Source organism: Aspergillus oryzae, chromosome 1 (assembly GCF_000184455.2).
Source record: "Aspergillus oryzae RIB40 DNA, chromosome 1".
NCBI lineage: Eukaryota > Fungi > Ascomycota > Eurotiomycetes > Eurotiales > Aspergillaceae > Aspergillus > Aspergillus oryzae.
This window is the reverse complement of record NC_036435.1, coordinates 3683011-3710095: the sequence shown is the minus strand read 5'-3', so window position 1 is coordinate 3710095 and position 27085 is coordinate 3683011. Positions and strand designations below refer to the sequence as shown.

The 27085-nt window shown below is 49.2% G+C and overlaps 12 protein-coding genes across 12 annotated transcripts; 4 read left to right on the top strand and 8 right to left on the bottom strand.

Moving 5' to 3' along the window:
* Nucleotides 1-687: 687 nt before the first annotated feature.
* On the bottom strand, nucleotides 688-1824 carry AO090005001019 (uncharacterized protein; the record flags this gene model as incomplete). The annotated part of the gene is made up of 1 exon (XM_023233609.1): nucleotides 688-1824. The coding sequence occupies one exon, from the start codon at nucleotides 1822-1824 to the stop codon at nucleotides 688-690; it is 1137 nt and encodes a 378-aa protein (XP_023089196.1).
* A 1365-nt stretch (nucleotides 1825-3189) lies between these two features.
* Nucleotides 3190-4454, top strand: AO090005001020 (uncharacterized protein; the record flags this gene model as incomplete). Its single annotated transcript, XM_023233601.1, has 3 exons — nucleotides 3190-3291; nucleotides 3357-4077; nucleotides 4258-4454. 3 exons carry the CDS (start codon nucleotides 3190-3192, stop codon nucleotides 4452-4454), a joined length of 1020 nt encoding a protein of 339 aa, XP_023089197.1.
* Nucleotides 4455-5753: 1299 nt separating this feature from the next.
* On the top strand, nucleotides 5754-7425 carry AO090005001021 (elongation of very long chain fatty acids protein; the record flags this gene model as incomplete). Its single annotated transcript, XM_001817956.3, has 2 exons — nucleotides 5754-6545; nucleotides 6601-7425. 2 exons carry the CDS (start codon nucleotides 5754-5756, stop codon nucleotides 7423-7425), a joined length of 1617 nt encoding a protein of 538 aa, XP_001818008.1.
* Nucleotides 7426-8263: 838 nt separating this feature from the next.
* AO090005001023 (ATP-grasp domain-containing protein) lies at nucleotides 8264-9145 on the bottom strand (the record flags this gene model as incomplete). Its single annotated transcript, XM_001817957.3, has 1 exon — nucleotides 8264-9145. One exon carries the CDS (start codon nucleotides 9143-9145, stop codon nucleotides 8264-8266), a length of 882 nt encoding a protein of 293 aa, XP_001818009.3.
* Nucleotides 9146-9522: 377 nt separating this feature from the next.
* AO090005001024 (uncharacterized protein) lies at nucleotides 9523-10233 on the bottom strand (the record flags this gene model as incomplete). Its single annotated transcript, XM_001817958.3, has 1 exon — nucleotides 9523-10233. One exon carries the CDS (start codon nucleotides 10231-10233, stop codon nucleotides 9523-9525), a length of 711 nt encoding a protein of 236 aa, XP_001818010.3.
* Nucleotides 10234-10514: 281 nt separating this feature from the next.
* AO090005001025 (uncharacterized protein) lies at nucleotides 10515-11033 on the bottom strand (the record flags this gene model as incomplete). Its single annotated transcript, XM_001817959.3, has 1 exon — nucleotides 10515-11033. The coding sequence occupies one exon, from the start codon at nucleotides 11031-11033 to the stop codon at nucleotides 10515-10517; it is 519 nt and encodes a 172-aa protein (XP_001818011.3).
* A 502-nt stretch (nucleotides 11034-11535) lies between these two features.
* On the top strand, nucleotides 11536-13964 carry AO090005001026 (putative NRPS-like enzyme; the record flags this gene model as incomplete). Its single annotated transcript, XM_023233573.1, has 2 exons — nucleotides 11536-12015; nucleotides 12078-13964. 2 exons carry the CDS (start codon nucleotides 11536-11538, stop codon nucleotides 13962-13964), a joined length of 2367 nt encoding a protein of 788 aa, XP_023089198.1.
* Nucleotides 13965-14165: 201 nt separating this feature from the next.
* AO090005001027 (uncharacterized protein) lies at nucleotides 14166-15841 on the bottom strand (the record flags this gene model as incomplete). The annotated part of the gene is made up of 5 exons (XM_001817961.1): nucleotides 14166-14260; nucleotides 14313-14486; nucleotides 14545-15351; nucleotides 15423-15668; nucleotides 15736-15841. 5 exons carry the CDS (start codon nucleotides 15839-15841, stop codon nucleotides 14166-14168), a joined length of 1428 nt encoding a protein of 475 aa, XP_001818013.1.
* A 508-nt stretch (nucleotides 15842-16349) lies between these two features.
* AO090005001028 (putative MFS transporter) lies at nucleotides 16350-18063 on the bottom strand (the record flags this gene model as incomplete). The annotated part of the gene is made up of 5 exons (XM_001817962.3): nucleotides 16350-16674; nucleotides 16744-16862; nucleotides 16924-17049; nucleotides 17108-17370; nucleotides 17424-18063. 5 exons carry the CDS (start codon nucleotides 18061-18063, stop codon nucleotides 16350-16352), a joined length of 1473 nt encoding a protein of 490 aa, XP_001818014.1.
* A 2463-nt stretch (nucleotides 18064-20526) lies between these two features.
* Nucleotides 20527-20999, top strand: AO090005001030 (uncharacterized protein; the record flags this gene model as incomplete). The annotated part of the gene is made up of 2 exons (XM_001817963.1): nucleotides 20527-20812; nucleotides 20896-20999. The coding sequence occupies 2 exons, from the start codon at nucleotides 20527-20529 to the stop codon at nucleotides 20997-20999; spliced, it is 390 nt and encodes a 129-aa protein (XP_001818015.1).
* Nucleotides 21000-22447: 1448 nt separating this feature from the next.
* Nucleotides 22448-22942, bottom strand: AO090005001031 (DODA-type extradiol aromatic ring-opening family dioxygenase; the record flags this gene model as incomplete). Its single annotated transcript, XM_001817964.1, has 1 exon — nucleotides 22448-22942. The coding sequence occupies one exon, from the start codon at nucleotides 22940-22942 to the stop codon at nucleotides 22448-22450; it is 495 nt and encodes a 164-aa protein (XP_001818016.1).
* A 1588-nt stretch (nucleotides 22943-24530) lies between these two features.
* On the bottom strand, nucleotides 24531-27014 carry AO090005001032 (uncharacterized protein; the record flags this gene model as incomplete). The annotated part of the gene is made up of 3 exons (XM_023233548.1): nucleotides 24531-24578; nucleotides 24640-25010; nucleotides 25073-27014. 3 exons carry the CDS (start codon nucleotides 27012-27014, stop codon nucleotides 24531-24533), a joined length of 2361 nt encoding a protein of 786 aa, XP_023089199.1.
* Nucleotides 27015-27085: the final 71 nt, after the last annotated feature.

The window sequence follows — 27085 nt, the reverse complement described above, 5'->3', positions numbered from 1 at the left end:
CTACTGTGTATACAATTGCTTGCAACGATCATGCCAAGGACACAGCTAGTGGCCCGACCGCCCGACAACCAGAGAACCAAGCTGGTCAACCCAACACCTGGCAGAAAAAGTGACCACACTTTGAACTGGACCTCCAGAAAGCTGTATCTTTTAGCAAACCTGGAGTTTATGCCCAGATACACCACCAAAACTGTCTTACACTCTAGTATAACTTGACATTGATATATTAGGTATACAACTATGTACTCGGTGTCTTTCTCGGCAAGATCCCTCAAGAATTTATAGATATAGAGGGGGTCTATTTTACAGATTAAAAAGCCTCTTTGCTGGGGATGAGGCTATGGGGGTCTCACTAGCGTGGTTTTGCCTGAGAACCGCCTTCCTTAATGGGATTAGTGCTTTTGCTTGGGAGGCGGGCGGTCAGGGCTCTCTTTACCTAAGCAATCACATTTTGTATGAGATGTTATGAGATGTGGGAATAGTTGGATGGTCCTTGTTTTGTCAAGGGTAATATAAATGCAATCGCTAAATATAGTTCTCTGCTGAATATATAGAGAACCTAGATCAATGTACAGTACACAGGAGTATGAGTATATAGTATGTGAAAAAAAACCCAAAGGGCCAAGAGCAAGACCACGACGCCAAATAACCGACAACACAAACACACGTCTTCGCATCCCAAAAGCCCTACGGCCGGGTATTTCGCCTCCGTTCGTTGTCATCTATCGACGAGATAGACGACACATCATCCATGTCTCGGTTCTGCGTTGCACCTGGTCTATCGCTGAGCCTTGAAACGACCGAGCCCGCATCATCATTGTTGTTGATATTGACCGGATCACCGAATGGTGAGAGAGGCCATGCTGAAGATCGAGGTGTGTGCTGTTCGTGGTGGCTCATGTTTTCTGCGGTTAAGGCCATTGGGCTTCCGTCGGGTGCGTATATTGAGTGGACCTGTTCGGTGAAGCGACCTCGGACGCCATTACGACTGTCTGCCGATGGTGGCGGGCGTAATTCTCGGTTTAAGGATTGGGTATCTGGTGTGAGTGTGTGGCTATGCGGTATGGGTCGTTGTGCCATGGTTCCGAAAGAGGTTCTCTCTCTCGGAGTTGAATCGTAATCCCCCCAGGATAGTTCTCGTTTGGGTGCTACGTTTGCTAAAGACGGATTACTTGCGGAGATGAGTTTTTTCTCTTGGCGGCGCCGCTTCAGGAAGAAAAATAGAAGTCCTGCGAAAAGGGCAAGCCCGACGACGGAAACGGGCACGGCAATGGCGATTGTTGTTTTGGTGTTAATGCCATCACCACCACTGCTATTTTCTTCAAGTGCGGATTGGGTGGTGGTTGGAGCTGCGGTGGATGTTGTTTCAGGTTGTGTAGCTAATCTTGTAGTAGTTGTTAAGGAGGATACTGAGCTCCACGGAGGTGCAGTGATAACCGGGTTATATGGAAGACCCGTAGGCCGGTTGCCCATCGGTGGTACACTTTGTATAGATGTTGCCTCTGATTGCAAGGACGATATGGTCGTCGTCAACGATTCCACATAATCGGGTTCAGAGTTGGCTTCCCTCTGAAAGGTGATATCGCTCGCTTCTGCAGTCGCCATGGCCGTCTGTGCCGCTTGGGTTGCCGCCGGGAAGTTCTCGGTATTTATTGTAGTCTCAGGTCCTATGAATGGTTCTGAAGCGTCCCAAAGAAGTCGTTTGTTCAACCATACGTCACACCGAGCACCACAATCTGGTTGTTCACGGGCTCGATCATTGGAGTGCAAACTGGATGGTCCAGCAAGAAGGTCTCTCACAACGACGGCTATGGGATGATCCATGCCTGAATGTTTGCGATGGAAGTAAATCAACTTGGTCTTCCCTAGGAGTTGTAGGTCCTAATACACAGTCCTAAGTACATCTGAGAAGGACTATCAACATATACGTACGCACGACTGGAAAAAATTGGAAGAAATCAGATTTTGCGAGGGGCAAAGGATCCATATGTGCGGTAGTGCCAATAAGCAAACTGAATCAGGGATGGAACATAGAAGACCTCTGAGTCTCACATTAGATGGAACCTACCGCAGCATTAAAAGTCAAAGCAGATGCAATGAGACCGAAGAAGTCGATCTATGAGTCAAAGGAATGGGATGCTTCGTTTTGTGCTATAGTCCATCGTGCAATTTCAGGAGCGAGCAGAAGCAGAGTAAAAGGACTGGAAGTGAGGGCCTGCAATGGTGAAGAGCCGTAAGATAAAGAAACGTGAGGGAAAGCATGCTAGACAAAGGAAGCTGACATGGCGCAGCATCTCGCAAGCAGTTGTTACTAGACTTTGCTACTAGTGAACAATGAGGGCCGTACCCAATCAGCAAAAGATGAGGACGGCGCCATAATATGAAACGCCGATCCCCATTGGGTGGATGGCACACATAAGGCATGGGTTCATTCTGCTGATGATTAAAATGCGGGACGTCAATATGTTACAAGAGGGATTCATGGCACCCAAGATTTGTCGACAAGAGTAGCTGTTTGTGTCTTCGTTGTTGCACAGACACTTGTAACAAAGACCGTGATATGGCGTCGTGAAGCCAAAGGGGGGGAGGGGGAAAGACCCCTCAGAAATTCTTGAAAAAAGAATAAAAAGAAATTCTTGTAGCGGTCAGCCCCAGAGTCAAACTTCTGCGCATTCCAACCAACGAGCCATTGGTTTGATCGACATCTTTGAGTGGCTGTGGTGAGAGCCATGTTGCGCAGCGGTTTCTTGGGGGCCAATCCTTGGCTAGAATCTAGTGGCTCATTTTGCCTCTAGTTCTGACATAGTACAGGGTAGTTGACAAGACATCATCAAGAAGAAGATGCAGAGTGGACCCAGCTGACAACGTCCGGCCTTATACATATATATTTATAGAACTGGCTGTAGTAATTCTCCAGGCCGAAGGAACAATCATGACAAAGATCACGAATGACGTCCACGTGACTATTTCGGAGATTGGAGATAACGTAACCAGGCCGCACTAACCCAGACGCGTTAGTGTCATCAACTGGATCCAAGATGGTCCAGCGCCTAATGGTCAGTGACGACGGATCGAGGTGACATACCGGACTCGTTCTTATCTTCACCGATCCTGGTCTTATCGGCTTTGTCATCAATTACTCGCTGAACTGCGCAGGTCTTTTCGTGGTCAACAGAAGCTGCACCGACAATGAGTGGGATTAAGGGAGTATTCAAGGAGGGCTGGCACCCCAAGGGCAAAGAAGGGCAAAAGGAGAGTTGGCGGGGTGACTTTAAAGGCATTAACCAAGTGGTGTGTTATGTTCATTACAACAAAGCGACCAGAGACGAGCTGACCATGTGTTATTCTTTTGATAGGCCGGATGGATGGGGAAAGGCAAAGACAAGGATAGCGAGCGTGAGGAACATGTTTCGAGGCCGCTCTCGTCGCTCAAAGACCCAGCGGCTTTTGGGCCACCACCGAAGCATATTAAATATCACGGCGCTGCTGCTGTCCCGAACCAGACAACACCAGACCGGAGGGGCCTAGGTGGCCCCTTATCGCAAGAGCAGATTCGCCAACAGGATACTCGCCAACAACAAGAGCAAGCGGAAGCTGAAGCAGCAGTCCAGAAACCAGCACTCCCTCCGTTACCGTACCGTGCAAACCGGACAGGCGTAGACCCGAGTACCCTCCCCCCTCCCCCCGTCAGACGCACGGGGTCGCCAGCAGATTCTGCAGCTTCCGGAACTAAGCCCAGCATCCCACCCCGGATTCCTCCACGGACCAATTCCACACCGCAGTCCCATTCACCTACTCCTCCTCCTGCATACTCTCCTCATTCTAGCACAGAACAGGCATCTGATGGCTACCTGAATCAAGGGGCTACATCCCGCCTTGCTCAGGCGGGAGTTTCCGTTCCCTCTCTGGGAATCGGAAACCGTGGCGATTCACCAAGGTCTGCGTCCCCAGCTACGGGTGGGTCAATCGGTCAAGCTCCGGTCAGTGAGCTGCAAACGCGCTTCTCCCAGATGAGGACCAATTCCGACAGTTCGTCTCGACCTCCTCCCCCGCCGGCCCGGGGAAGCCTATATGGACGTGAGTCCTCTACTGTGTCTGCGTCAGATGTGCAGCGTGCTACGTCTGCTGTCAAGGACTTCCGCGAGAAACACGACGACAAGATTCAAGCGGGAAAGCAGAAGCTCGGTGGTTTCAATGAGAAGTACGGGATCTCCCAGCGGGTAAACAGCTTCTTTGACGACCGGAAGGGATCCACAGCTTCGGACCAAGCGCCACCGCCCGTGCCTCCTCAGCCCAATCTGAGCCGTTCCAACTCTAGCGTTGACACTGAGTCCATCAGCCAAAAGAAGGCGCCACCACCACCTCCCCCAAAGAAGTCAGGGATGCGATCTACACCGGTGAATGCACCGTCCCCTACACCTCCTCCGGTACCACTTGGTACGAAACCACGTTGAGCGGAACTCTCAAACCATAAACATATCCCTCGGCCCTGCTTTGTGTTTTCTTACGTACTCTGTAAGGGTAACTCGAAATCTTGAGTTGTTGTAGCGATTGTATCATTACTCATCTGGCGTTGTCTTGCTTAGGTAGCATATCGTTATCATTACCATTCTAAACAGTGTAGAAATCTGTACAGTGAGATAACTGTTATTCAGTGTGTGGATGTATCAAGCAGATATAGATTCGAAACGGGTAACGATATCATGTCAGGGCACCTAAACGGTGGGCGATTAATGCGATTCCTACCGATACGTTATAATGTGAATTCAACAATTTCTGTTAATGCTTCTGGGGTGCCTAAGGCTGTGATCGCCACGAGTCATGCACGTGCTGAGTCAGCGGATAGCTTGATGGCGTTGGAGAACCATGGGAAAAGAGAGCAGCAGTTCATCATCCTCGCATCATCTCGCGTGGACCTCTACTCCGGACATAGTATAACAATTGCGCCAATGGCAGTAGACATCGTGCAAACGAGCCAGAGTTCAAAATCGGACCGAGGGATATGCCGACGTCATTACGACAGAACTGATAATCGTCCATTCCCTCAGACCATCAATGCGGAAATCCATCGCGTGTGGCCAATGAGACCTGCGTCCTGGATGATATAGGGTGCTGATCCCTTGATAACAAGGCCAATAATTGAAAGACTCAAAGATCGCTCGAACCAATGGCCGTTGCATGAGACACTCCTTGTTCACAAGCATCTTTGAACAAGGATCAAAAGGCCTTTGGATGGTTTTTTCGCCTACGTAACTGTTGGGGCCGAGGTTCGCTGCGCGTTCGTCAGGGCCAAGTTCCCAACAAAATGCATCGCGGCTCCACTTACGGAGATAATCTTCACTCCCATTGATCCGGACCGTTTGGTGACCCCAGAACTCAAACATGAATGCCTGGTCTGTTTGGCTGAGACTGGTCGATCATTTATCTTCCATTCTTCCTTTTTTTTTTCGTCAATTGCCTCATTGCCGACTAAGTTGATCTTCCTGTTGCTGCTGGGGTTCTGCATTCACTCCGAGCTCCAATTTCTGGCTACAGAGGGTAATTATCGTCATATATAATACCTCTCTTTTTTGGTTGACCTTCTCCGTGATTCTGTATTCTATAGTTCTCTTTTTCTTCCAAAAATTTTCCCTCTTTCCTTAAACCGAAGGGAATCGCGATTCTCACTCCCGAGGAAGTGAGCTTGGATACAAGGCCAATCTCCTTACCTCAACTTGCAACTTTACGCTCCCCAGTGTGGAATATCTAGCACCATGTTCGATCTGAACCTCGAGACCGCGTCAGGCCCAGCGGTCGTGCGCATCGGCCTCCCGCCCTCCTCTTTATTAAAATTTCCCCCAGACGAACTCCCTACCACTCTCCCAGCTCCTCAGGTCTCTGAACCCACATGGAACCAACCTTTCAATATCCCTCCTCAGTTGTATAACCAACTGCTAGATGTGCGCGTCCCTATCACCATTGCCAGTGTCTACGCCGTCACCGTTTGTCTGCTCAATCGCGTGAACAAGAGCCGCGGATACAAACCCTGGGGATTCAGTCAGACAAAACTCTTCAAGGCTTTCGTCATTCTTCACAATGTCTTCCTCGCCGTGTACTCCGCATGGACTTTCGCCGGCATGTTCCAGGCGTTCCGGAACTCGTGGCCAGACCGGGATGATCCCAATGGACTCGTGGGTGTCGTGGATGCGCTCTGCAAGATCAATGGTCCCCGGGGCTACGGAAATGCCGCCACGTACAACCCTTTGACCAACCAGTGGTCCATTCATAATCCCGAATACAAGTTAGCCGACGGCGGAGTGCCTGACCCTACCGATGTCGGTCGGATGTGGAATCAAGGATTGGCCTACCTGGGCTGGATCTTCTACTTGTCCAAGTTCTACGAAGTGTTGGATACTGCGATTATCTTGGCCAAGGGCAAGAAGAGCTCGACCCTGCAAACTTACCACCACGCCGGCGCCATGATGTGCATGTGGGCCGGTATCCGTTACGTCGCCCCTCCCATCTGGATCTTCACCCTGGTCAATTCGGCAATCCATGCGATGATGGTACGTATGATTGGTTGAATGCGTAATCCTGCAGCGAACTAACCACAAAACTTAGTACACTTATTATACCCTGACTGCTCTCCGCATTCGTGTCCCCGCCGTGATTAAGCGCTCCCTGACCTCCATGCAAATCACCCAGTTCCTGGTCGGAACCACCTGGGCTGCCTCCTACCTCTTTGTCCACTACACCCTTCCTCCCCAGTCTAAGGCTGCCGCCGCCGCATCTGCAGTCCGCTCTACCATGGCGACCGCAGCTGCTTCCGGTGTCGCCCCTTGGCTTAAGAAGCTCGGATTCCGGGCAGCTGGCGCAGAAGGCATTGCTGAGAATGTGGGCTATGCGCCGGAGATCCCTGGTAATCTGTCGCAGCCTCGTGTGGGTCCCATGGTTACTTGCATGGACACCAGCGGCCAAGGTTTTGCGATTTGGCTCAACGTAACTTATCTTCTGCCCCTGACTTACCTTTTCGTCCGCTTCTTCATCCGTTCCTATCTGTCTCGCAAGGATCCCAGTCCTCAGCAGCCCACCCACATGCATGCCGCTGAGAAGGCCGGCCTCGATGCATTGCACCGCGTGAGCCGTGAGATTCAGAAGTCCGTCGAGATGAGTGGCGAAACGAGCGAAGCCACTGAGGATGAAGCTATCAACAAGGCCCAGGCACTCCGGAAGAAGTCCCAACAGCCCGCCGCCGATAATTCTCCGATCCGGACTCGCGCTTCTTCGAAGCAGAAGGCACGCCTGGCCAACCAAGAACCTGGACAGGGCTTCTCCCCGGTGAAGAATGGTGCTAAGAAGCTCACCAAAGAAGAAGTTGAGGCCCCCACAGACGTTTCCGGTGTCAAGGACAAGAACCCATACGATGTTTTGGAAAGAAATGCTTAGACCTCATCTTGTTGATCATGAAAAGACATCAGCCCATATTTATTTACACTGCCCGAGAATCACCTATAAGATTAAAAGTTCCGAGGGGCAACCAATCTGAAACAGTCAAAATTCATTCCTTATTCTATGTTCCGAAAACGCTATCCACGACGAGAAGAACACATTAGATATGAACTTGACGAGCCTCGGGAGCCCCTTACTGGACTGGTCACCCCATGAGATTGTGTATCACCGTCAGCGATCCATATCTTGATTAGAGCAACGGGGGTTACCATTTCAACTTACACCACGAAGAGAAGACAAGTCCTATAATGCGTTAATAGTTATTCGGCTAGCTCTTTTTCCTCGTTTCTTTTTCTTTTTCTTTCTTGAATGTACTTTGTCTTGATAGACTTCTGTTTATTTATGTGAATACGTTAATACCAACAGCTGGATCTGGATTTTGAAAAGCACTGGAAGTAATCTTTTTGGTTAGGAGCACAAGATATCAAAAAAGCATTGTTCATTGTTTGACATATTCCTTTAATCCCGCATATGTTTGTTATCTGTAGACACTTCTCTTCCATCGCTTCATGCTCCCGAGTCGCAGCGAAGCAGTTCATGCTCACATAGTGGAGCTAAGTCCTCGGGAGACCCAAATACACTCTAGGGGTCGATTTATGCCTGCGAAGCAATGAACATGCTCTCAAACATCTAACCCATAACGATTCCTCGACCTGTCAAGTCTAAAGAATGATCATTAGGGAGGAGGCCCATTTCTATCGAGCAGATTCCCTGTAGATGAATCATCGTTCACAATTGAAGTGAGTGGAAACTATCGACAACCAAGTCTCTGAAGCTATTTCAACAAAAGGGAAAGCATATCTTCCAGACCCCCCATTTCAAGGTAAAGTTCTGGCTCGATAGCTTCGATCTCCATCAGAACGAATGCACGATCTTCGGCCACTAAGCCATCGATGCGTACATATCCCATCACCCCTGTTGAACCGTTCCCGAACCGATCCTTGAGGGTATCAAAAATAGAATTCACCGTCGACAATGTTGTCTCCCCAATTTGCTCGATAGGTATGCAATTATTCTCGCCACCAAATTGGGGCTGGCAGCGAAACTCGCCGTTTTTGGGCGTTTTCAGCGCAACGTGAGACAGCTGTTCCCCAACGAACACGAAAGAATATTCGCCCGTGGCAATGGCTGACTCAAATTTCTGTACAACCAAGGAACTCCCCAGGCGGCCCTTCACACAAAGCTCTAGATACGCAGCATCATCAGCTGATAGTGCTGATATATCTGGGATGAGTCGAGTGCTGTTGGAGGACGCAGAGACAGATGGTTTGAGTACGATAGGCCCCGATGATTGAAATTCTTGTAGGCGTTGATGTAGTGCCGACGTGCAGGTAAATTGCTCTGCATCGAAGATTTCAGTCGTGGGTATGTTGAACCCTGCGTGGTGCATATCAAGGAGATACTTCTTGTCCATGTTCCATTGGACCAGGTCGATATGATTCAGTACACGGGGACGGTTTGCGCCGTGTCCAACTGTTTCGATTGCCTTTTTGGCCGTAATCAGGAATTCTCCAAACTCAAGTGGATGTTGGATATAGTCTTCGGCCCAGAGAAAAGTGACTATGTCACTGTCCAGGATGGAGGAGATGATGTCCTCGTCCGTCCACCGTTTGATGGTTACCGAGGCACCCCTTTTCGAAAGAAGTGACGGTAACATCTCATTCGACCAATCATGGTCAGAAACATATTTCTCGACGATGTGTGGTGGAACAGTAGTTAAGAACAGTATCCGCTTCATTGTCGAATTCTTGGGGTGTTGGTCCAAGGGGGTCAGGTGTCCCCTCTTATATAACCCAAACGGTAGACCTGACCCCCGCGCACTAAATCCTGACCCCCTAACTTGTTTTTACTATGGGTCCATCACTTAGCTTGGTCATTGCTATTATTCTTCTCATTCTGGTTATTGATCGAGCGAAATATATTATATTCTTTGAAAGAATCTATGCAAGTGTAGGTGATATGCTTTTCCTATCGACCAACCAAACTGTTCATCAAGTATTAGCTCGGCGTGAAGCCACTCTAGGAAGTTACGTTCTAGAGACAATTATGGGCGTGGAAGCCTTTTGCACAGTCTTGGGTGCCACAGTGTCCCAAAAAGCAAGTTCGGCACCAATCCTCTACAATTGCGTCAATCCCACAGACCCAACACCAGAGCGGCTTTGTCCCCTGCTTTTGTGCCTCTTTCGCCAGTGTCTGCCGAAGGGGCTTAGCATCAACACCGACTATATACCGCTCAATAGCTTGAGAATCAACAGCAGCAGCGCTATTCAGCTTTGGAATCCACCGCGCCCAAGCACTTCGCCTTCGAAAGGCTGCCATTACGTTGAATTTCTTGGATATCTCACGGTCGACGGCGATGAAAGCACCTAAACCGCGAACAATCTCTTTTCCATGACCATCATCCCCAGCATAGCGAAGAATGAACTCTCGAAACGCTCTTCCAATCTGTTCACTTCTTGCTGGCCAATCCTCCGCCTTAGCCAAATTCAGAATCCCCAAGGCCTCGATTAACACTGGGATGGCAATAGGCCTCGTGACCATAGAACGCCAGAATCTAATTGACTGGCGAATCAGTTCCTGTTTATGGAAAGCGAGATGTCGCATCATCAACCCATTGAAGTTGATTGCAACGCCGCTGATGCCCGTCCCTTTACCAAAGGCGATCATGTCGGGCTGAAGGCTCCCGTCTTCAAAATATTCTGGTCTTTGGGAGACCAGTGGCGCTCCGCACCTGATCGCGGTCATGGCTTCGTCCACGAGGAGGCATATGCGTGCTTGGTTACAGCAGGATCGTAGGAGACGAAAGGATTCGGGAGGGAAGACTGATCCGTCTGAGGCATTCACCAGATCGCTTACAACCGCGACACAGCCTTCTTTTTTAGCCTCGATGAGTTTATTCAACAGTGTGGCCTCTGACGAGAAGTCACTTCGACCTATATGAATTGATTCAGGGCCCGATCCAATGATCTGATACTCCCACTCGTCCGATGAATGCGCCTAGCTTGCTTAATATCTCTTGTGTTGGATTATTGGGGGACATTGAAAAGACTTACCAATGGCCCATAGGCGCAGCCATAAATTCCATCGACAATGGCTAATTTCGGCGACTTGATATGGATATCGGTCCAGCCTAGAAGGCCCCGAACAAATCGATGAACCTTTTCGGGCTCAGGGTCATCCTTAAGCAAGGGCGACAGTGCTGGATCCTCCACCACTAATGGACAGGTCGACGCGGTATTGAGAATGAGACTGGCTATAGTCGTTGGTATGAGCACATCACTGACATGCGCATGGAATGTAATGGGCCAGTATCCCTTGAAAAAGGACTGAAAACGGTCGGTATACTCGTTCAGAAGAACGTGGTACTGTTGTTCAACTCTGGCAGGGTTCACGGTGTAATCTTCCCATACTTGGCGAGCACGATCGTCGTTTATGAATCCGCTGTTTGAATATATAGTGCCCCAAGCGTTGTGGAAATCGTGATCTAGAGGGGCTTCCGCCGAGCGATGCCCATTCGAGGTCGATTTCACGGTAACAGTCATCATTGCAAATAGATGGCAGAAGTTACGTCCATCCAACGAACAGAGAGAAAGAAACTGAGAAAGAAAGTCTGGAGGAAAACATGCCCACCGCCCTCGCTTTTTCGTTCCTCAATTCATACCGAAAGTGGAGCCCAGGAACAAGATACGTATAGGTTTTGCTTGACTCCTCGCAAGTTTAGCTACGCCACAACAAGGAAGCAATTCTGAACGTATTCCATGATTCGCTGGGTCTTTCCCACTTCCCCATTGTGGTCCCTTTATGGAGTACTATTTGGAGGCTACATCTTTTGTTCCAAGTATATAAGGTTTTCCCTAGTCCATAACTAGGAATGACCTCATTTTCTGCTAATTCGAACAGTCTCCACCGAGATCTGCAGGCCAGTCCGATACGGAGTATTTCCCAAGGTTGTCGTTCGTCATTGCGGTCAAGAACTAGTGTACAAACAGTCCTCGTTCCCCGCAAAGAAATTCATCACTTCAATTAACATTGTGAACTTGGTGAAAGATGGCCCCAAGCCTGGTGGACTCGAGTAGGCTTTCTATCGAGGGGATAGGCCGCCAAATTATTCCATCTCCCACGAAGTCCATTGACTGGTTTAAAGATGCCATTCAACTGGACCTGTGCCAGTCCTGGTCCAATTGGCGAGAGACTTTGGCGTCTAGGTCCATCAAGGAATCGACTCTTTTGAAAGCAGCTTGGATTCTTACCCTTCGTTGCTTCCAGCCAGAGGAAGTGATAAGCATAAGCTACGATGAAGGAAACGTTCCACAACCTAATCCCCCAATTGCTTACACCGTGCGGGTGGAGCCTGACTGGGATGTACGGTCACTTCTTCAAACTTTAGAGATGAACAAAGGTCACGAAGTGACCAGTTTTGGAGCGAAGCCCTCTCCCTCCCGCCATGTCTGCACCGCAGCACTCAGATATATAACCAAGTTCCATAAACTCTTGACACCACTGACCTCTCTTAATGGAAATGTAGAGGTAAGTTCCACCAGCTTAACATGCAATTAGTTTTCATCTTCTGATCTTGTCTCATCATCCAGCTTGTTGTCATTGGGCGTGATAACCGGTTGAGCGCGAGCATCAAGAGGGCAGAAAATGTCTCCAATTCTTTGGATGAGAGCATGCTGTGGACTTTTCAACACGTGCTCCGGCAAATTACGGTCTCCCCCGCGAGTTTAAAGCTCGAAGCGATTGACTACTGCTCAGAGTCCCACAGAAAAATAATTAAGAGCCTTACCCACACCAAATCAGCCTCTAACCCCAACTGTCTGCATGAGTTAATCTTGGAAAATTGTCAGCGGCATCCAAAGAGGCTGGCAGTTCGTTCATTTGATGGCGACTTAACCTATGAAGAATTGGATAATCTTTCCTTCCGGCTAGCACATCATCTCACCCGGTTGGGCGTACGGCCCGAAACCTTTGTCTTGAGTAGCTTCCAGAAATCAACGTGGGCAATCGTAGCTCGACTGGCCATCCTGCGTGCAGGAGGAGCGTATATCTCGATCCACTCAAGCAATCCACCAGCCTATCTCGACTCCGTAATACAGCGCACCAACGCCAAGATCATGTTGAGTGATCCATTCTTCGCAGATCAATTCCATAATACAATCGACACCGTCATCGTGGTCACCCTTGAATGGCTACAAACGCTTCCTTGTCAAATTCACTTTGCCCTATTGCCAGTGGTTCAGCCATCCAACGCCTGTACGGTTTTGTTCACCTCTGGAAGCACCGGTAGGCCCAAGGCCATTGTACAAGAGCACAGGTCCTACGCATCTGCTATTAGAGACTATGCCGAGAACCTTGGCCTGAATGAAGGCACCAGGTTCTTGAGTTTCGATGATTACGCATTCGACATCAGCAATTTGGAATTTTTGGTTCCTCTGATTCTAGGGGGTTGCTGCTGCGTGCCTGGGCCGATGAAGACTGTTCAGGATCTCGCCGACAACATTCAAATGCTCGACGCCAATATTGCCTTCCTCACACCTACGGTGGCCATTAAAGCAAATCCAGAAGCAATGAGAAATCTCAAGATCTTATGTATCGGCGGGGAGCCCCTTTCGAGAGACCTGCTGAACAACTGGGCTGGAAGCTCGACAATGTTGATCAACCAATTTGGCATGGGCGAAGCAGCAGTCTGCTGTGCCTACAACGACAATGTACATGATCCTGGTAGCTCACCCGCTACGATCGGACGGCCATCCAGTGGTGCAATTTGGATTGTTGACCCAAACTGCCCGGCGAAGCTCATGCCACTTGGCGCGGTCGGTGAGATTGTAATTGAAGGGCCTCATCTTTCAAGGGGTTATCTTGACCAGAATCATCAAGCATCCGATCGTACGAAGCCAGCTGGCTTTATGGAAGATCTCCCGCCCTGGCTAAATGAGCTTCACCCCAACCGCCAAATCACCCGCTTATATCGATCAGGAGACCTGGCACGATGGACTCACGATGGACGGATTGAGTATATTGGCCGCAAAGACACTATCGTAAAGCTTGACGGTTGTCGGATCGACGTGGTTGAGGTCGAGCACCTTGCAAGGAAATCTCTTACTCCCAAAGATGCCATTGTGGTAGACCTTCTCGGCGTCATTGATGGCAAAGAAGATCCTTGCCTGGCTGCGTTCTTGTACCTCAGCGGACACCCAGAGAATTCCGAAACGGCAGAAATCTCTTTGAAAGATGCAAGTCAAGATCCAGCTGCCCTTCAAAAGGTCGCCCAAATCAAGGAAGTTCTTGCCATTTCCCTCCCACCTTACATGATTCCGACGTTGTTTTTGCTAGCCACACGCGTCCCACGTACGCCTTCGAAGAAGACCGATCGCAGAATGATCCGACTGCTTTCACGAAATTTTTATGAAAAAGACCGTGAGGCGCGGAGCAGGTTGTCGCCCCATCACCCTGATTCACAGCTTCTTCCCCCATGAATATCTCCCGCTTGATTGCCCGAGAATCAGTGATTTAATATACAGCGGGAAAAAATGCTTTAACCATGCACCTTCAAAACTGGGAAATGTCAATACATGCTGCTCAGGCCAATATTGGTTTTCGGGTCCCTGTTCCAATAATACATTATAATACATTATATTACACTACATTACATTATATAATCTATAGACATGAGTTTTTCATTGATACAACACATCTTGCTGTTCCGTAGACTTCGACACAGGAGAGCCCAGGAAAACCAGAGCGATAAGCCCTGCTGTAAAAGACAAGACCCCTAGTACGATCAGAAAACATAATCATCGAACTGATATAGAGGAAAAGCTCACCAAGGCAACATTGCAACTCGAAGTAACCGAAATTGCCCACCACGAACTCCGCCAGAAGAGGACCGGCCAACAGTCCAGTCATCCAGGTCATACTAGTCACAGCTATCGCGCGAGAATACCCTCCCTTAGGACCAAAGATACCAGGCTGGTGTGCTTCGAGCAAGTCGATCGTTTCTATATGAAATGGATCTTAGCCAGATACCTTAGTCAACAACCTCATTTCCAAACTTACCAGTCGCCTGCATCGAGCCCACCCCATTCAGCAAGGACAGAAGACATCCAATCGACGCCATACAACCCACATAGAGACTCTTTTCCCAACCTTGCACCCCCATCCCCGGAAACAACCCACTACCAGGCACCCCCAACAGTACGACAAAAGGCAACAACCCGAAAAGTGCCACTGCCGTCGGAGCACGCGACCCGATCCTATCTTTCATCCAACCCACCGGAGCAGCCAGCAGCATCCCAGGCCCCTGGATCAACGCCAGCAAAACACCAACATGTAAAGCCCCCCATCCAAACACGGCTCGCACGTGCACAGCCAGCGTACTTTCAAAGCAACCAACCAGTACAGCATAAACGAAGGCGCAGAAAACCCCGGCCGAGAAACGTGGTACGCGGAATAGACGGACGTGGAAGCGCCATCCGCGCACCTCTGAACCAGACCCTTCGCCGTCTTCTTCTAATCGGGGTGGTTGATTCTGCAATAGAGGGTCTTGCTCCCCGTCCTCGTTCTCGTCCTCATTTCCTTGGTGGGGTTTGACCCGCTTCTCGATCATGATGAGACGCATAATGATATCCAGCAGGAGAAAAGCAGCCGCGCCGGTCCACGCACACCAGTAACCACCCAGTTCGAATAATAGTCCTGCAAGCACAGGTCCCGTGGTGGTTCCTGTGGCTGTGAGGGTAGTCGTTAACCCGGAGATCTTGCCCATGTGCTCGCTTCCGAGGTTCTCGGCCATGGTTGACATGCCTACAATCCATAATGCATTGCTGGTGATGCATTGGAAGAAGCGACCGATAAATAGCCATACCACTGTATTTCCTCGTTAATCCAGTTTAAAAACGTAGGAATCAATAAACCTCCAAAGGATGAGATATACATACATTGGGACGCGAGTGATAAACAAGCCGTACTGACCAAGGCCAGTACAAGGAGGATCAGTAAGAGGGTCTTTTTACTAGAGACTGCGTCGGCGATTGCGCCGATAAATGGACTTGACACGACGGATACGAATGCTCCCTCGGCGAGGAAAATAGACGTGTATCTTTGTGTCAGTGATGGCGGGAGGCCGATTCGATGCTCGAGCACCGTCGGGAGCAATGGTATCATGAAGGCGAAGAGAAGCTCATCTGAACGTCGTGAGGATTAGATGACATTGGATATGTTGAAATGTCTCCGTTCGCAGTTGGCACTTACCGGTGAACATTGCTAGACTCATTGTACAGGTGATGAAGGTGTTGGATGATCGCCAGGCATGGCCCCATGGCGCTTTATGTTGCTCTTCGACATGAGTTCGAAACATTACTTGAACATGAGGCTCGCGCGCTGGGAGTCTTGTAGACGTTGATTTAATGGAGGAAACCAATTGAAAGGGCGGCGCGAAGTAGTCAGTTCGATCCTACGGGGGTTGGGGGGTTCCAGGGTGTTTTTGTTGTTTTCCGCGTGAGGGAGAAAACCTGTTCTTCGGCCACGGGCAGCAAATGGATCGTCCATGAGCTACCAAAATGTACATACATCATACCTATTTATAGACGTCCTTATTGAGGCGCTAACCAATACTTATTATGAGACTACAGCCTTTTCTCTCGTATAATTGGATTTTCAAGATATTTTGATTGAGATAAAATATGTTCAGACATGGAAAAAACCCATCATGTCAAATAAAATCATATACACGTTCCATCGTGAAACGAGAAAGAAAATCTAAAAAAAAAAATCAAACCAGCCAGCAATCGTTAACCGAGATCCCATAAACCAGCCCAGCCCATGAAAGACCCTTAGACAAGAACAAAAACAAGAACAAGCCGAACCTAAGTAATGTACCGGAAACCCTTGCTCCTAGCCAGGGTCTCATCCGATTCGGGCTCAGTGGTGGCATTAGTCTCGGCTTCTTCGAGCTCCTTGTTCAAGTTCTTGAGCATCATGCGGAATCCGTAGCAGCCGACAATGGTGATGCCGAACATGGCTGTCACGATGCCGTAGCTCTTCCGGTATCCGTTTTCAGAGAGATCCCAGACGTAGGAACCGGCGACGTTGCCGAGTTGACTGAATGCGTTGATCATGGCGATTGCGACGGCACGCTTGGCGGGGGGTCGGGGGAAGGATGTACTGATCCAGGAGTAGAAGACGATGAATCTGTAAAGTTTTGTGCGGTTAGTATGGGTGTGATGGATCATATGGAGTAGGTATAAAGGGAAAGCTTACCCAGCGTAGGAAGCGGCTTGGAGGAAGAGAGCGACGTAGCGAGCTGCGACGTTCAGGGTGCACATGCTGATGATGAATCCGACCAGGCCGACGATAATAGGGCCGACAATGTGCCAGAACTAGAGGAGTCCGTTAGATGGGCAATTTATGATCGTGGGACTGTCGTGAGGCAAGACGTACCTTCTCCTGGTACCGATCGGAGCTCCAGGCAACCGCCAGAGAGAACAAACAGGAGAACACCCATGGGGGAGCGCTCATAAGCAGAGTGGGCACATAGCCGAATCCGAGGGTTCCAGTAAGGGTAGGCTAAGATTCTCGAGTTAGACTGGGCACACAAAAAAGTGAGCAGACAGGGCGAACTTACGAAGAAGGCGTTGAACGAGAGGCCGACCACGTAGGCAGTAAAGGTGATCATCATGACATAGATCTTGATATCCTTGACGGCCATGAACAAGCCATCCCACGGCCCTTGGTCCTCAGAGTCAACATCAGCCTCGCCGACATCCTCGGCCATTCGTAGCTGAGCCAGGTCAAGCTCGTCCTTGGTGAAACCGCGTGTATTGTGCGGCAAATCAGGAAGAATGACTGCTGCACAGAGGGCAATAAACATTGTGGCGGCACCCTCGACTGGAAATGTGTCAGTCATCAGTGTGATATCGGGGAGAGTCAAGGGAGCTTACTCCAGAAGAGCCAACGCCAGGCAGCGTGACCAAGAACGCCCTGCATGTTGGAAAGGACACCAGCTCCAACGAGTGCCGAGAATGCATTGGAAATAAGATTTCCACAGAAAAGGATAGCATTTCTCGTTGTGAGCTCACGACGAGTGTACCATTTCGACAGGATCATGAGAGCTCCCGGTAGGAAAGCAGCCTCAACAAAACCCAGGAAGAAACGGATGCAGACCATTCCCGCAAAGTTGGTGGCGACGCCCGACAAGGTCGAGATAAGACCCCACAGAAGCATAACGGCTCCGATGTAGAGAGAGGGCCGCGGGATTCTGTTGATGAAGATGTTGGAAGGGATCTGCATCAAAATATAACCGACATAAAGAATACTCAAGCAGGTCGCGTATTGGCTGTAATCCAGTCCCAGGTCATCCTGAAGCCCCTTAAGACGAGCAGCGGCCATGTTGTTCCGATCCAGGTAGTTCATGATGTAGATGATAACGAAGAAGCCGCAGCGAGCATCGAGTTTGCGCTTCAGGCTCTTCTCTATCCGCGCACGCGTTGCCGGGTCGGCCAGCGCCGGGTTCGCTGTGGTGACTACGGGCCTTTCTTCAAGGTGGGCGGCATCAGAGCCGGACTTAGAGATGTCCGCCATAGCTGATGGTAGTTGGGGGTTGTCGGTTCCTCAAGTCGTCTCTGAGAACAAAAAGACCCCGTGGGGTATGGGAGATGAGAAGTATTTGACTTTTTTTTTCAACTAAATCATGCCCAGCACATTAGGAGCTTTCGGCTTGCCGGTTTTAGGACACTACTCCGAAATGCAGCAGGAAGAGGCGGAAGGGAAGGATAGAAGAAGGGGGTAGGAAGAAGGAGGAGAAGCAAGGTAAAGAAGTAAGGAGGAGGAAAGGGAGGAGAGAGGAGAATGTCGTCGAAGGTGCATCCAGACTTGGGATCAGGGACCTTTTTGTGTATGGAAGAAAAGAAAAAAAACTATGACGACCGGAGGAACCGCACCCGTTGGGCTTCCCGACATGGGAATATGTCGGGATGGGATTTAGGCAAATGGGGACCGAGTCAATTAGGTATGGTTGAGACCAATGGGGAAGGCCAAGGCGGGGAAAAAGACTGGGGAAGACCCAAGCAAACAGATAGAAGTCTGGAGACCGGGGAAAAGCCTTCGTGGAATCAGGAAGCAGAAACGAACCTAGCGAGTGTCATTGTGGAGTGATTCCAGCGTGGGGGTTTTTTTCTTCTCTCGTGACAAAAATCTTCGTGGGGGGAAGTTTCGGTCCTTCCGTGGGGGTTTCCTTCTGTCGCGGGATATCACTTTCGGCAGTTTACTTGCCTTCCCGAATGACAATAAATCTAGGAGTCGAGTAGAAACTATCTTCAAGTGTTCCTCTCGGAGTACTTCACGTCGTCCGAGAGATATAATCATCTTACTACTTGAATTTCAATATATCGGCTTAACAAGATTCTAAGCTTTTGCAAAGGAATGTATTACTAACTCATATGACCCCCGCGTCCGGACGTTCCCCGTGGGCCGGCACCCAAAGGGTCACTTCCGGTCCCAGCTTCTCGGCTACCCGTCCATATCTGGTCTGGTAGGATGCAAAGTCCTCCTAATTGTCGGTGTGGCAATACACTACTCCGCGTTGACGGAAAAGCTATAAAGACTGATATTAAGAGCTCGGGATCCTTCGTGAGGGGAAGAGGCAATCCTCGTACGTCATTCTCCCGGGGGAGTTGAATCTACTGTGTACTCCAGATGAGTTAGGGCTTGTAGATCGGCATGGATCGGGTTGCCTCGGCACGTGTTGCACTCGGAATTGACAGCCCCTCACGTGCTGCCGTCAAGGATTCTCCTACGCTCTCACATTTTCCCCTCTAGATATACGTCGGTTTCTTCGGGAGGGTATTCACAGATTGTATCTTCAGGATATGGCGTAAATTAAATTTAATTGGGGCAGGAATATCTCTCCCGTTCCAATCCCGAGACTGGTTATTCTTGAGCATCTTCTGGGGCCGAAACCCAATCCCGTATTTAGCCTCATTCCCTCAATATAAGATAGGGCTTCATTCTTTCGGGAGCATCACGGCGTAGGAAAAGTTGGGTAGCAGTATAAACAGCGATCAGTATTGTTTACTGCTTGCAACAAAATCTCGAGGCACAACACTGATTGACTTTTCGGGTGACCCATGGAACGTCATCCAAATTTTCCGGTCCCAAAGTGCGCCAAGCACCACACTCGCCACATGGGGTATGAAGTACTCAGCGGGTCAAACTGCTGGCTCTTCTCTGAGAGCAGCTGCCAGCTGGACTCAAGAGATGCTCAAGTGTATCCATCTTAAAGGTAGTCTCATCCTACTGGACTATGAACCTTGCGTCAGCTTATCAATGAACCCCCTTTTGTATGCTAAATTGTACAGTACAAATGATAATCCTCGTATTTAATCAATGCGCTCCATCTCTTATATCCACCTTTACTAGATGATACACAGTAGCAGCATTGCGATTTGCCAAAGCTGGACCTCAGACCCACAAGTACCAAAGAAAGATTGTGATGGCCGTTTAGTCATTCTCATACCAAAACTGATTCTATCCAAGATCAAGGTACCCAACGGGACCCCAGAACATCATAACCAATGGACATTGGTCAGTCATTTACATACATCAGAGTATGCCCATACATCTCCCATAGCCTTCTACTGCAGCAGCCGCATTCGTAATCGCGCGTGTAGACCCTGAGGCTCCGCTTCGAAGTCTATCTAGACCCTACAACTCAAGCGAGTTGATCCCTGCAGCAGTTCACCAGGTACACCCGAAAACCTCCCATAACACCTCAATATCTCAATATAGCATGTATTCATATTTTGGCCCCTGCTGTCATTCCTATTTCAATATCTTCAAGCAGCAAAACCTGTTTATACCAGTATACACACCTTGGCTAAGGAATTGAGGGACAAAATGGACAGAAGCAAGGCCAACACGACCAACTCTCCTGGAGCTATAAAGCCAGCCTGAAATCCCCCCGTATACTCCATGAACACAATCACTCAAGCATACAATCACTCTCATACTCTATAGTCAGAAACCCTTCACCCCCAAATATTCACCATGAAGTTCGCCGTCGCCACTCTCGCCGCCGCGGCCCTCACTCCCCTCGCAGCAGCAGACTTCTACATCTACTCCATGAAAAGCGGCTCAGTCAACGATGGCATGGCTCCCATCAATGCAGACGGATTCGTCTTCCTCAATAACCCCCCTGACTGCAACGACGTCAATAACAAAGCCATCTTCATGTCTTCGCTCAGCGATGTGAGCGGTGGTAAGCACGGTGTGCGTTGCAAGGGATGCCCTGATTTCGAGGAGTTTGAGTTCAACAACAAGATGGGGTACTATAGTATGTCACTCTGGTTTTATCGTCCTCTTACATTGGAGGGTTTCTGTGGTTTGGAATGAACTGCTGCTGATGCTGGGATACAGCTATCTACAAGAACCGTGACTACGGCCTGTTCACCACGGATGATAAGAAGGTCGGCCAGTACAAGATGAATAAGTCCGACCATTTTCAGTGCGGAAAGAGTTAAGAGTTCTATCAGAAGGTCAGTACCAGAAAGACCAGATCTACCACGATCCAATCCGAAAGACGCGGAATAATCTTCCATCAAATATAAGCCCTAACACCAGTCCCCGTAACCAACCTATCACTCCAACATAAACAAGACCCAAAAGAATATACAGTAAAAAAAAAAAAAATAAAAATAAAAATAAAGCACATACGTCACTCACCCTTAAACTAATAGACTCTCCAAAGACACAAACCATACTCCGTACAGAGTACACTACATAACAAATCTACCAATCAAACCTCCAAAAGTCCAACAACCCAACGCCACACACCTAGGTACCGTACCTCGACTACATACCCCAAACCAGATCCCTACACTAGTACGCATCCCCAAAGTTCAAAACCCAAACCCAACAAAGTTCAAAAGCACCGGGATTCATCCAAACCACCAAAGTGAAGTGGGGCGCCACGCACCCGAATACCACCTCAAGGTAACGTGGGCCCCAAAAGCGTGGGGGTTGAAACGCTAAACCCTAACCCGTAACCTTTTACTTAAGCCTACCATCGGCAATTTTCTGCCAAAGATATTATCTGACGAGAACTCTACCGAGAAGAAACTAAACTAAGTAGACTAATGCAGGGAAGGGGGAGGGAAGATTTTTTTCCTTCCTTTTCGGGAGATCGGGCCAGGTGGGTTTTATTTTTTTGAATATGATTTATCCGGGGTTGGGGTTCTGTTTGGTATTATCTTGGGTTGGTTTGGTTTGTAGATTTGTGTGTGTATATATACTCCAGGGTAGGAGACATATAAGGTGTTCTATGGTTATTGTTGTGTTGACATTCAACAGGTCCTGTTAATGGATATATCAAAGCTTAGAGAAGGATGTAGGATGTAGTAAGTAGTATGTATGCTATACAGACTTGATTTTCTAGCATCACCGTGACTTTCCCTATTCGGATGAGGCCGCTTTAATAAGAGCGCTCGGGGGGTCGCTTACTGAGTAATTCTCATCTCCAGTCAACGCTCAGTGGGCGCTCAGGTCTTATAACCACCCCATGCGCAGGCAAAGGACATTGGACCGTGCGGCGAATCAAGAGAAGATGGAGAAATGTTGGGTCTCACCATAAGTAAGTGCTCATAGGTGCTCCAAACAGATTCCAACTTCTGGTGTTCCTCCCTGGGCCATTACCTGCTGCCCCAGCGGCAATCAAGAATGGCATAAAATGTTCCGCTTTACCTTCAGGGTGCGCTTCATAGCTCTACGGGAAACGCCGCCACATTTTCAAGGTAGGAATTCTCACACCTGGATCCGAAACGGCAACTGCACGTTCAATTTCAGCTTCGAATTTGTGTGTTGGGTTGTCCACTTTTCCGTTCCCTTTTCTTTCCGGGAGGGCCTCCAAAACCTTGTCTAGATGATGGTAAGATGAATCACTGAACAACAAGACATAGCCGTCATCGCGAAATTATTTCATGGCAGCACCATATCTCAGATTTCGCTCTGCAGCATCCTCGTCACATACACCTTTAAGAATGCTCATCTGGACGACAGGCAAGTCTGCTTGCGGCCGCATAACGAGCAAAGGCACAAATAGCCCGTGGTCCCAGCCTCTTGTCGTACCCAGCACTGGTTGAAAACCAGCACCTTCTAAGGTCTGTGCAATTCGAGCGGCAAGGTCTGGGTTTCCCGGTGCAGGGTATCTGTATTCGTATGCCTCTTGTGGGAGTCCAGGGGCACCAGCATAGTCATAATATATCTGAGGGGTTTGCCCTGCAGATATATGGGGCTGCGAAGCTTCCCAGTGGGCAGTGAATAAAATAATGCCGCGAGCGTTATCAAGAATATAAGCGTTGGATTGCAAAACATAAATCAAGGGCTTTTGATGGTCGTTCCCCATAAGAACGTATGGGCCAAGTCCATGAGAAAAGAACAACGATCTCGCTCGTTTGGCGTCGTCCATTGTTGCGGGGTTTGTACTGGTGTGGGAAAGTGTCAAAGAAATGAGAGAGGGGTGGACTATTAAGAAGTTACTGTACAGTATGTGTCCACTCCCTGACGATTAAATACCTGAACTTACTTAATCAAGGAACAATGGAAAGAAGAGTATAGATCAAGATGCATGATAACATCTACCCACTATTAACAGGATCATTCCTACTCCTGCAAGTGCTTTTCTAGAAAACTCCTTAGACCCATCCAAACCAAGGAAAAGAAGCGAGATCATCACAGCTAGACCACCTGAGCCGTATCTCGCTTCCCCCTTAGACAAACGGGTTATAGCTGATTCATGGGAATCACAAGGGGCTCCACGAAACCGTGTAATCAAGGTACTTTTGACGCCCCTGTTTAAGCCGAAGGGTCCTCCTCGAATTGCCGTTATGGCAGAATGGCCACTTCCAGACCACAGATCTAGAAGAGACTAGCCTTGTTGCTTATACTATTTATTGTCTTAGGTTATAGGTAGTCGGCCGCTAGCTTAATGATAGTGCCATAGCCAAAGGCCCATAGTTTATTAGACTACATACTTTAAGACGCTAGTGACATACAGTCCCGAAGATGAGCAACTCCAGAGGTAGTCTTTCTCAAACATAGGTCCTACTTCACAAGACTCTGTTCATGGTGCAAGGTCAACATCACCACTAATCTAATTTGACGCTCCGGGACAGCATTCTATATAAGACAACTCAGCCGATGGATGGTACTCTTCTTATACGGAAAATGGTTCTAGTGTTTTGGAAAATAAGCCCGAGGATCATTACTGCCCTGAGGTGGGCTGTGAACTGCTGCATTTTACTACCCAGTCAATAAACAATAGAGTAGGCCAAGTATGATGATAGACCAGTCCCTGAAAGCTGTACAAAAGACGTGCCATGCATGAGAAAGCGAGAAGCGCTGAAAAAGATAGAATACCAAGACTCGGTGACAACAACCAAGGGGATATGGCCCTTTTCACGCTTGCAAAAGCACAAAATAAGAGACTGGATGGCTCTGATGCAACTCAACTGCGATGGACCGCAGATGGAAGAGATTAAAAGAATCCGTAAACATGATTGCGCTCGGAGAGGAATAAGCGGCACAGATCGAAGCTCAAAGGTTGCAAGGCAAGGTAGATCGGAGCCGGATGATCACAAACAATCAAAAGGGAAAAAAAAAGAAAAAAAAAAAAAAAAAAAAACAAAGTATGCACAGCTCCAATTTTCAATCCATTCTTCAATGTAAAATCCACAGATTTCAACGCAAAGGAAACCAAGCTGCTAGCGCCGTAACACCGAGAACATAGCAGAGACACAAGTGAATGGCCGGGATTTGCGAAGTCGGCAATCGGGGTCAAAAGGGCGTTTTCGAAATCCACAAGTAGGAAACTGAAGACGCAACCCAAATGTTGCTCTAAGAAAAGCAGGTCTACAAGTCAACACACCAATGTTGGATAACCACGCCATTCATAGATCCAACAGCCGTCCAGAGAGTAATGACACAAACGTCAGATAGAATAGGGGAGGGAAAAAGAAAAGAAAAAAAAAAAAAAACGCCGTTCGATATGCAGCGGATTAGAGGAAGTGGGTATAAATCTTCGAGGTCTCGTGAACTTCCATCTCCTGCAGCTATGTTAACATTTGCTAATCAAGGAACCGTCCGGAGGGCTCCAGCTCGACTTACCATCTTGAAATTGTTCAGCTCCTCTTTGATCTGTTGGGCAAGGAGAGGGGTCAGTCGATTGCAGGTGGCGATGTCACCACGACGATCATACTCGCCGCTCGGCCAAGTATCATGGAACTGGATGCGGGGACTGAAGACGAGACTTTTAGGAGCCGCTGGTGTAATGGAAGCTCCCTTGGAATCAAGGAACCTCCCGTCTGGTAGAAAATCATCCTCACCAGCGATCCGGACTGCGTCAGAACGTCGGTTGTCGGACCGTGTTTGGTCCTCAGGAGTACTGGGAGCACTGGAATGAGGTGAATCGCTCCGGTTCGTAGTCAAGTGACGCTCGGCCTGCTTATTCGGTGTGGAATTTGCTGCTTCGGAGGTTTCTGATCGTATATGTTAGCCAACAAGAGCCTAGCTAGGTCAAGAGCGTGAGAGGAAAACTCACTTTTGAGGATACCCTTCCTTACTGCAGCTAGAACCTCCGCCCGCTCCCTGTCACCTCCCACAATGCTCTTACGCATTTGAGAATTATCTGCAGCGCTATCTTCGGCAGCCGAGGGACTTTGGGATTTAGGTTCCACCTTGGGAAACAATGTCCCGCCACGAGGGACATCTTGCGGGTCCGGATTCGCAGCTACGCCTTTCCGGTCCGCTTCGACGTTGACCACGGACAATTGAGGTGCCATCGGTTCGACGATAACGCCGTCATTGGATGCCGTGCTCACAATTGACTTGGGGCGGAATAATCCAACGAGGGACCTCGTCGACCGTTTCATCCCCTTACCCATCTTCCGGAGCATGATCGAAGCGGATGATGCTGTAGAAGAGACAGACAAATTGTCTGTAGAGCTGTTAAAGAAGCGGCCTTGGTGGTGGGAGTAGATACTCTCGCCAAGGCCACTGGCTTCTTGTTGCTCAGCAATAGCGGCCTGCTCCGGGCCCAGTTCCTGCTTTAGCAGTTCCCTCCGAGTTTTCTCTGCAGCAATAGCCTCCCTCTTGTTCGCGCTACTTTGAGCAGCAGATGCCTTGAGAAGTTCTGATGCGCTTCCGAACGAGAAAGCCCTTCTCAACCGGGATTTACCGGGTCTCTTGAAATCATTGTTTGTAATATCAGCCAGCCGTTGTGTTGCAAGACTCTCCGTTGGAACCTGTTTCCCTTTAGACTCCGGTTGTGCCGTTGTCGCACTCCCAGGGGTGGGATCTTGAGTAACAGGTTGCGACAACGGTGAGGGTTTTGTAGTTCGTTTAGTATCTTCCGGTTTAGCAACAACTTTGGTAGACGACGACGCAGACTCCGTATGTGCCGTATCACGAACCTGGTTAATGTTAGCCAACTGATGGTATATAATCCCGACACCATGTCGCTTTGCTCTTACAGAAGAGGTTGACGAATTGGGGGAATGGTTGCTTCCCGAAGCGTCTCTGTTGGACTGCGCCGAATTTGGCCGGTGGCTTGGATCGAAATAATCGTGGCCGCCTGTTGTTGGGATTGGTGACGATGAGGGCAGATGAAGTTGTAGATTAATGAGACCAGCATTATCAATATTGCCCCAGCTTCGTCGCCTGTATCTCTTCGCCAACTCTGGCTGTTTTTCTGTCCGCGACGAATCATCGGCACTGGGCACCCTGTTGTGGCCAGGTTTACGAGACGTATCTTGTGCCGGTCCCTTAGACCCTGACGCAGTGTTCGATTGTGAAAGGTGGTCGTCCGTCGTCGGCGCAAGACGGCCAGATCCAGGTGCGTTGACTGGGTTAGCGGCGGGCTGCGAAGCCCCGGCACCATCCGGTCGACGAGTACCGCGACGATAGCGATCAGGCGATGGGCGGGCAACAGTCGGAGAGGAAATGTTCATAAAGTTGGGAGAGGGGGGGGAAGAGAGGTTAATGGTGGATAAAGGACGGAGAGGGGGTTCGCCGCTACGCGGTTGTCTCGACGGGATAGCGGTGTCGTCTTTCGACATGTAGGATTGGACGGAAGAGTTGGAAGAGGATGTTGATACAGAACCAGCTGCAGGATGATTGGCAAAACGCGAGTTGACTCCCGGGTGTGCAGGACTTGGGGACACTTGAGGAGCCGACGGAGCAGAGGACGTTCGATGCTCCGGCCTCAAGTGAGGGGACCATGACTGCCGATTTGACATGTTGGTCGAACTGGAGAGATTGGGAGTGCTAGTGAAAGCATAGGGTGCCACGACCTGGTGGCCAACCCTGTAACTCCCCGAACCACCGACTGTATTGTAAGAATTCCAAGACATGGTTGAATTTCGCGAGTTCTGCTGTTGTGATGACTGAGAAGGAGTAAAGGCGCCCGAGGAAGAAGAGGGACGAGTCTGAAGCACAGAGACCGTGCCACTTTGTTGCGGGATTGTCTGTACCAACGCTGCCATGTTGTTCTCCTCCGGTAACCGGATGGAAAGGGGTTTGACGCGTAAGTAACGACGTCTGAAGGATGCGATGC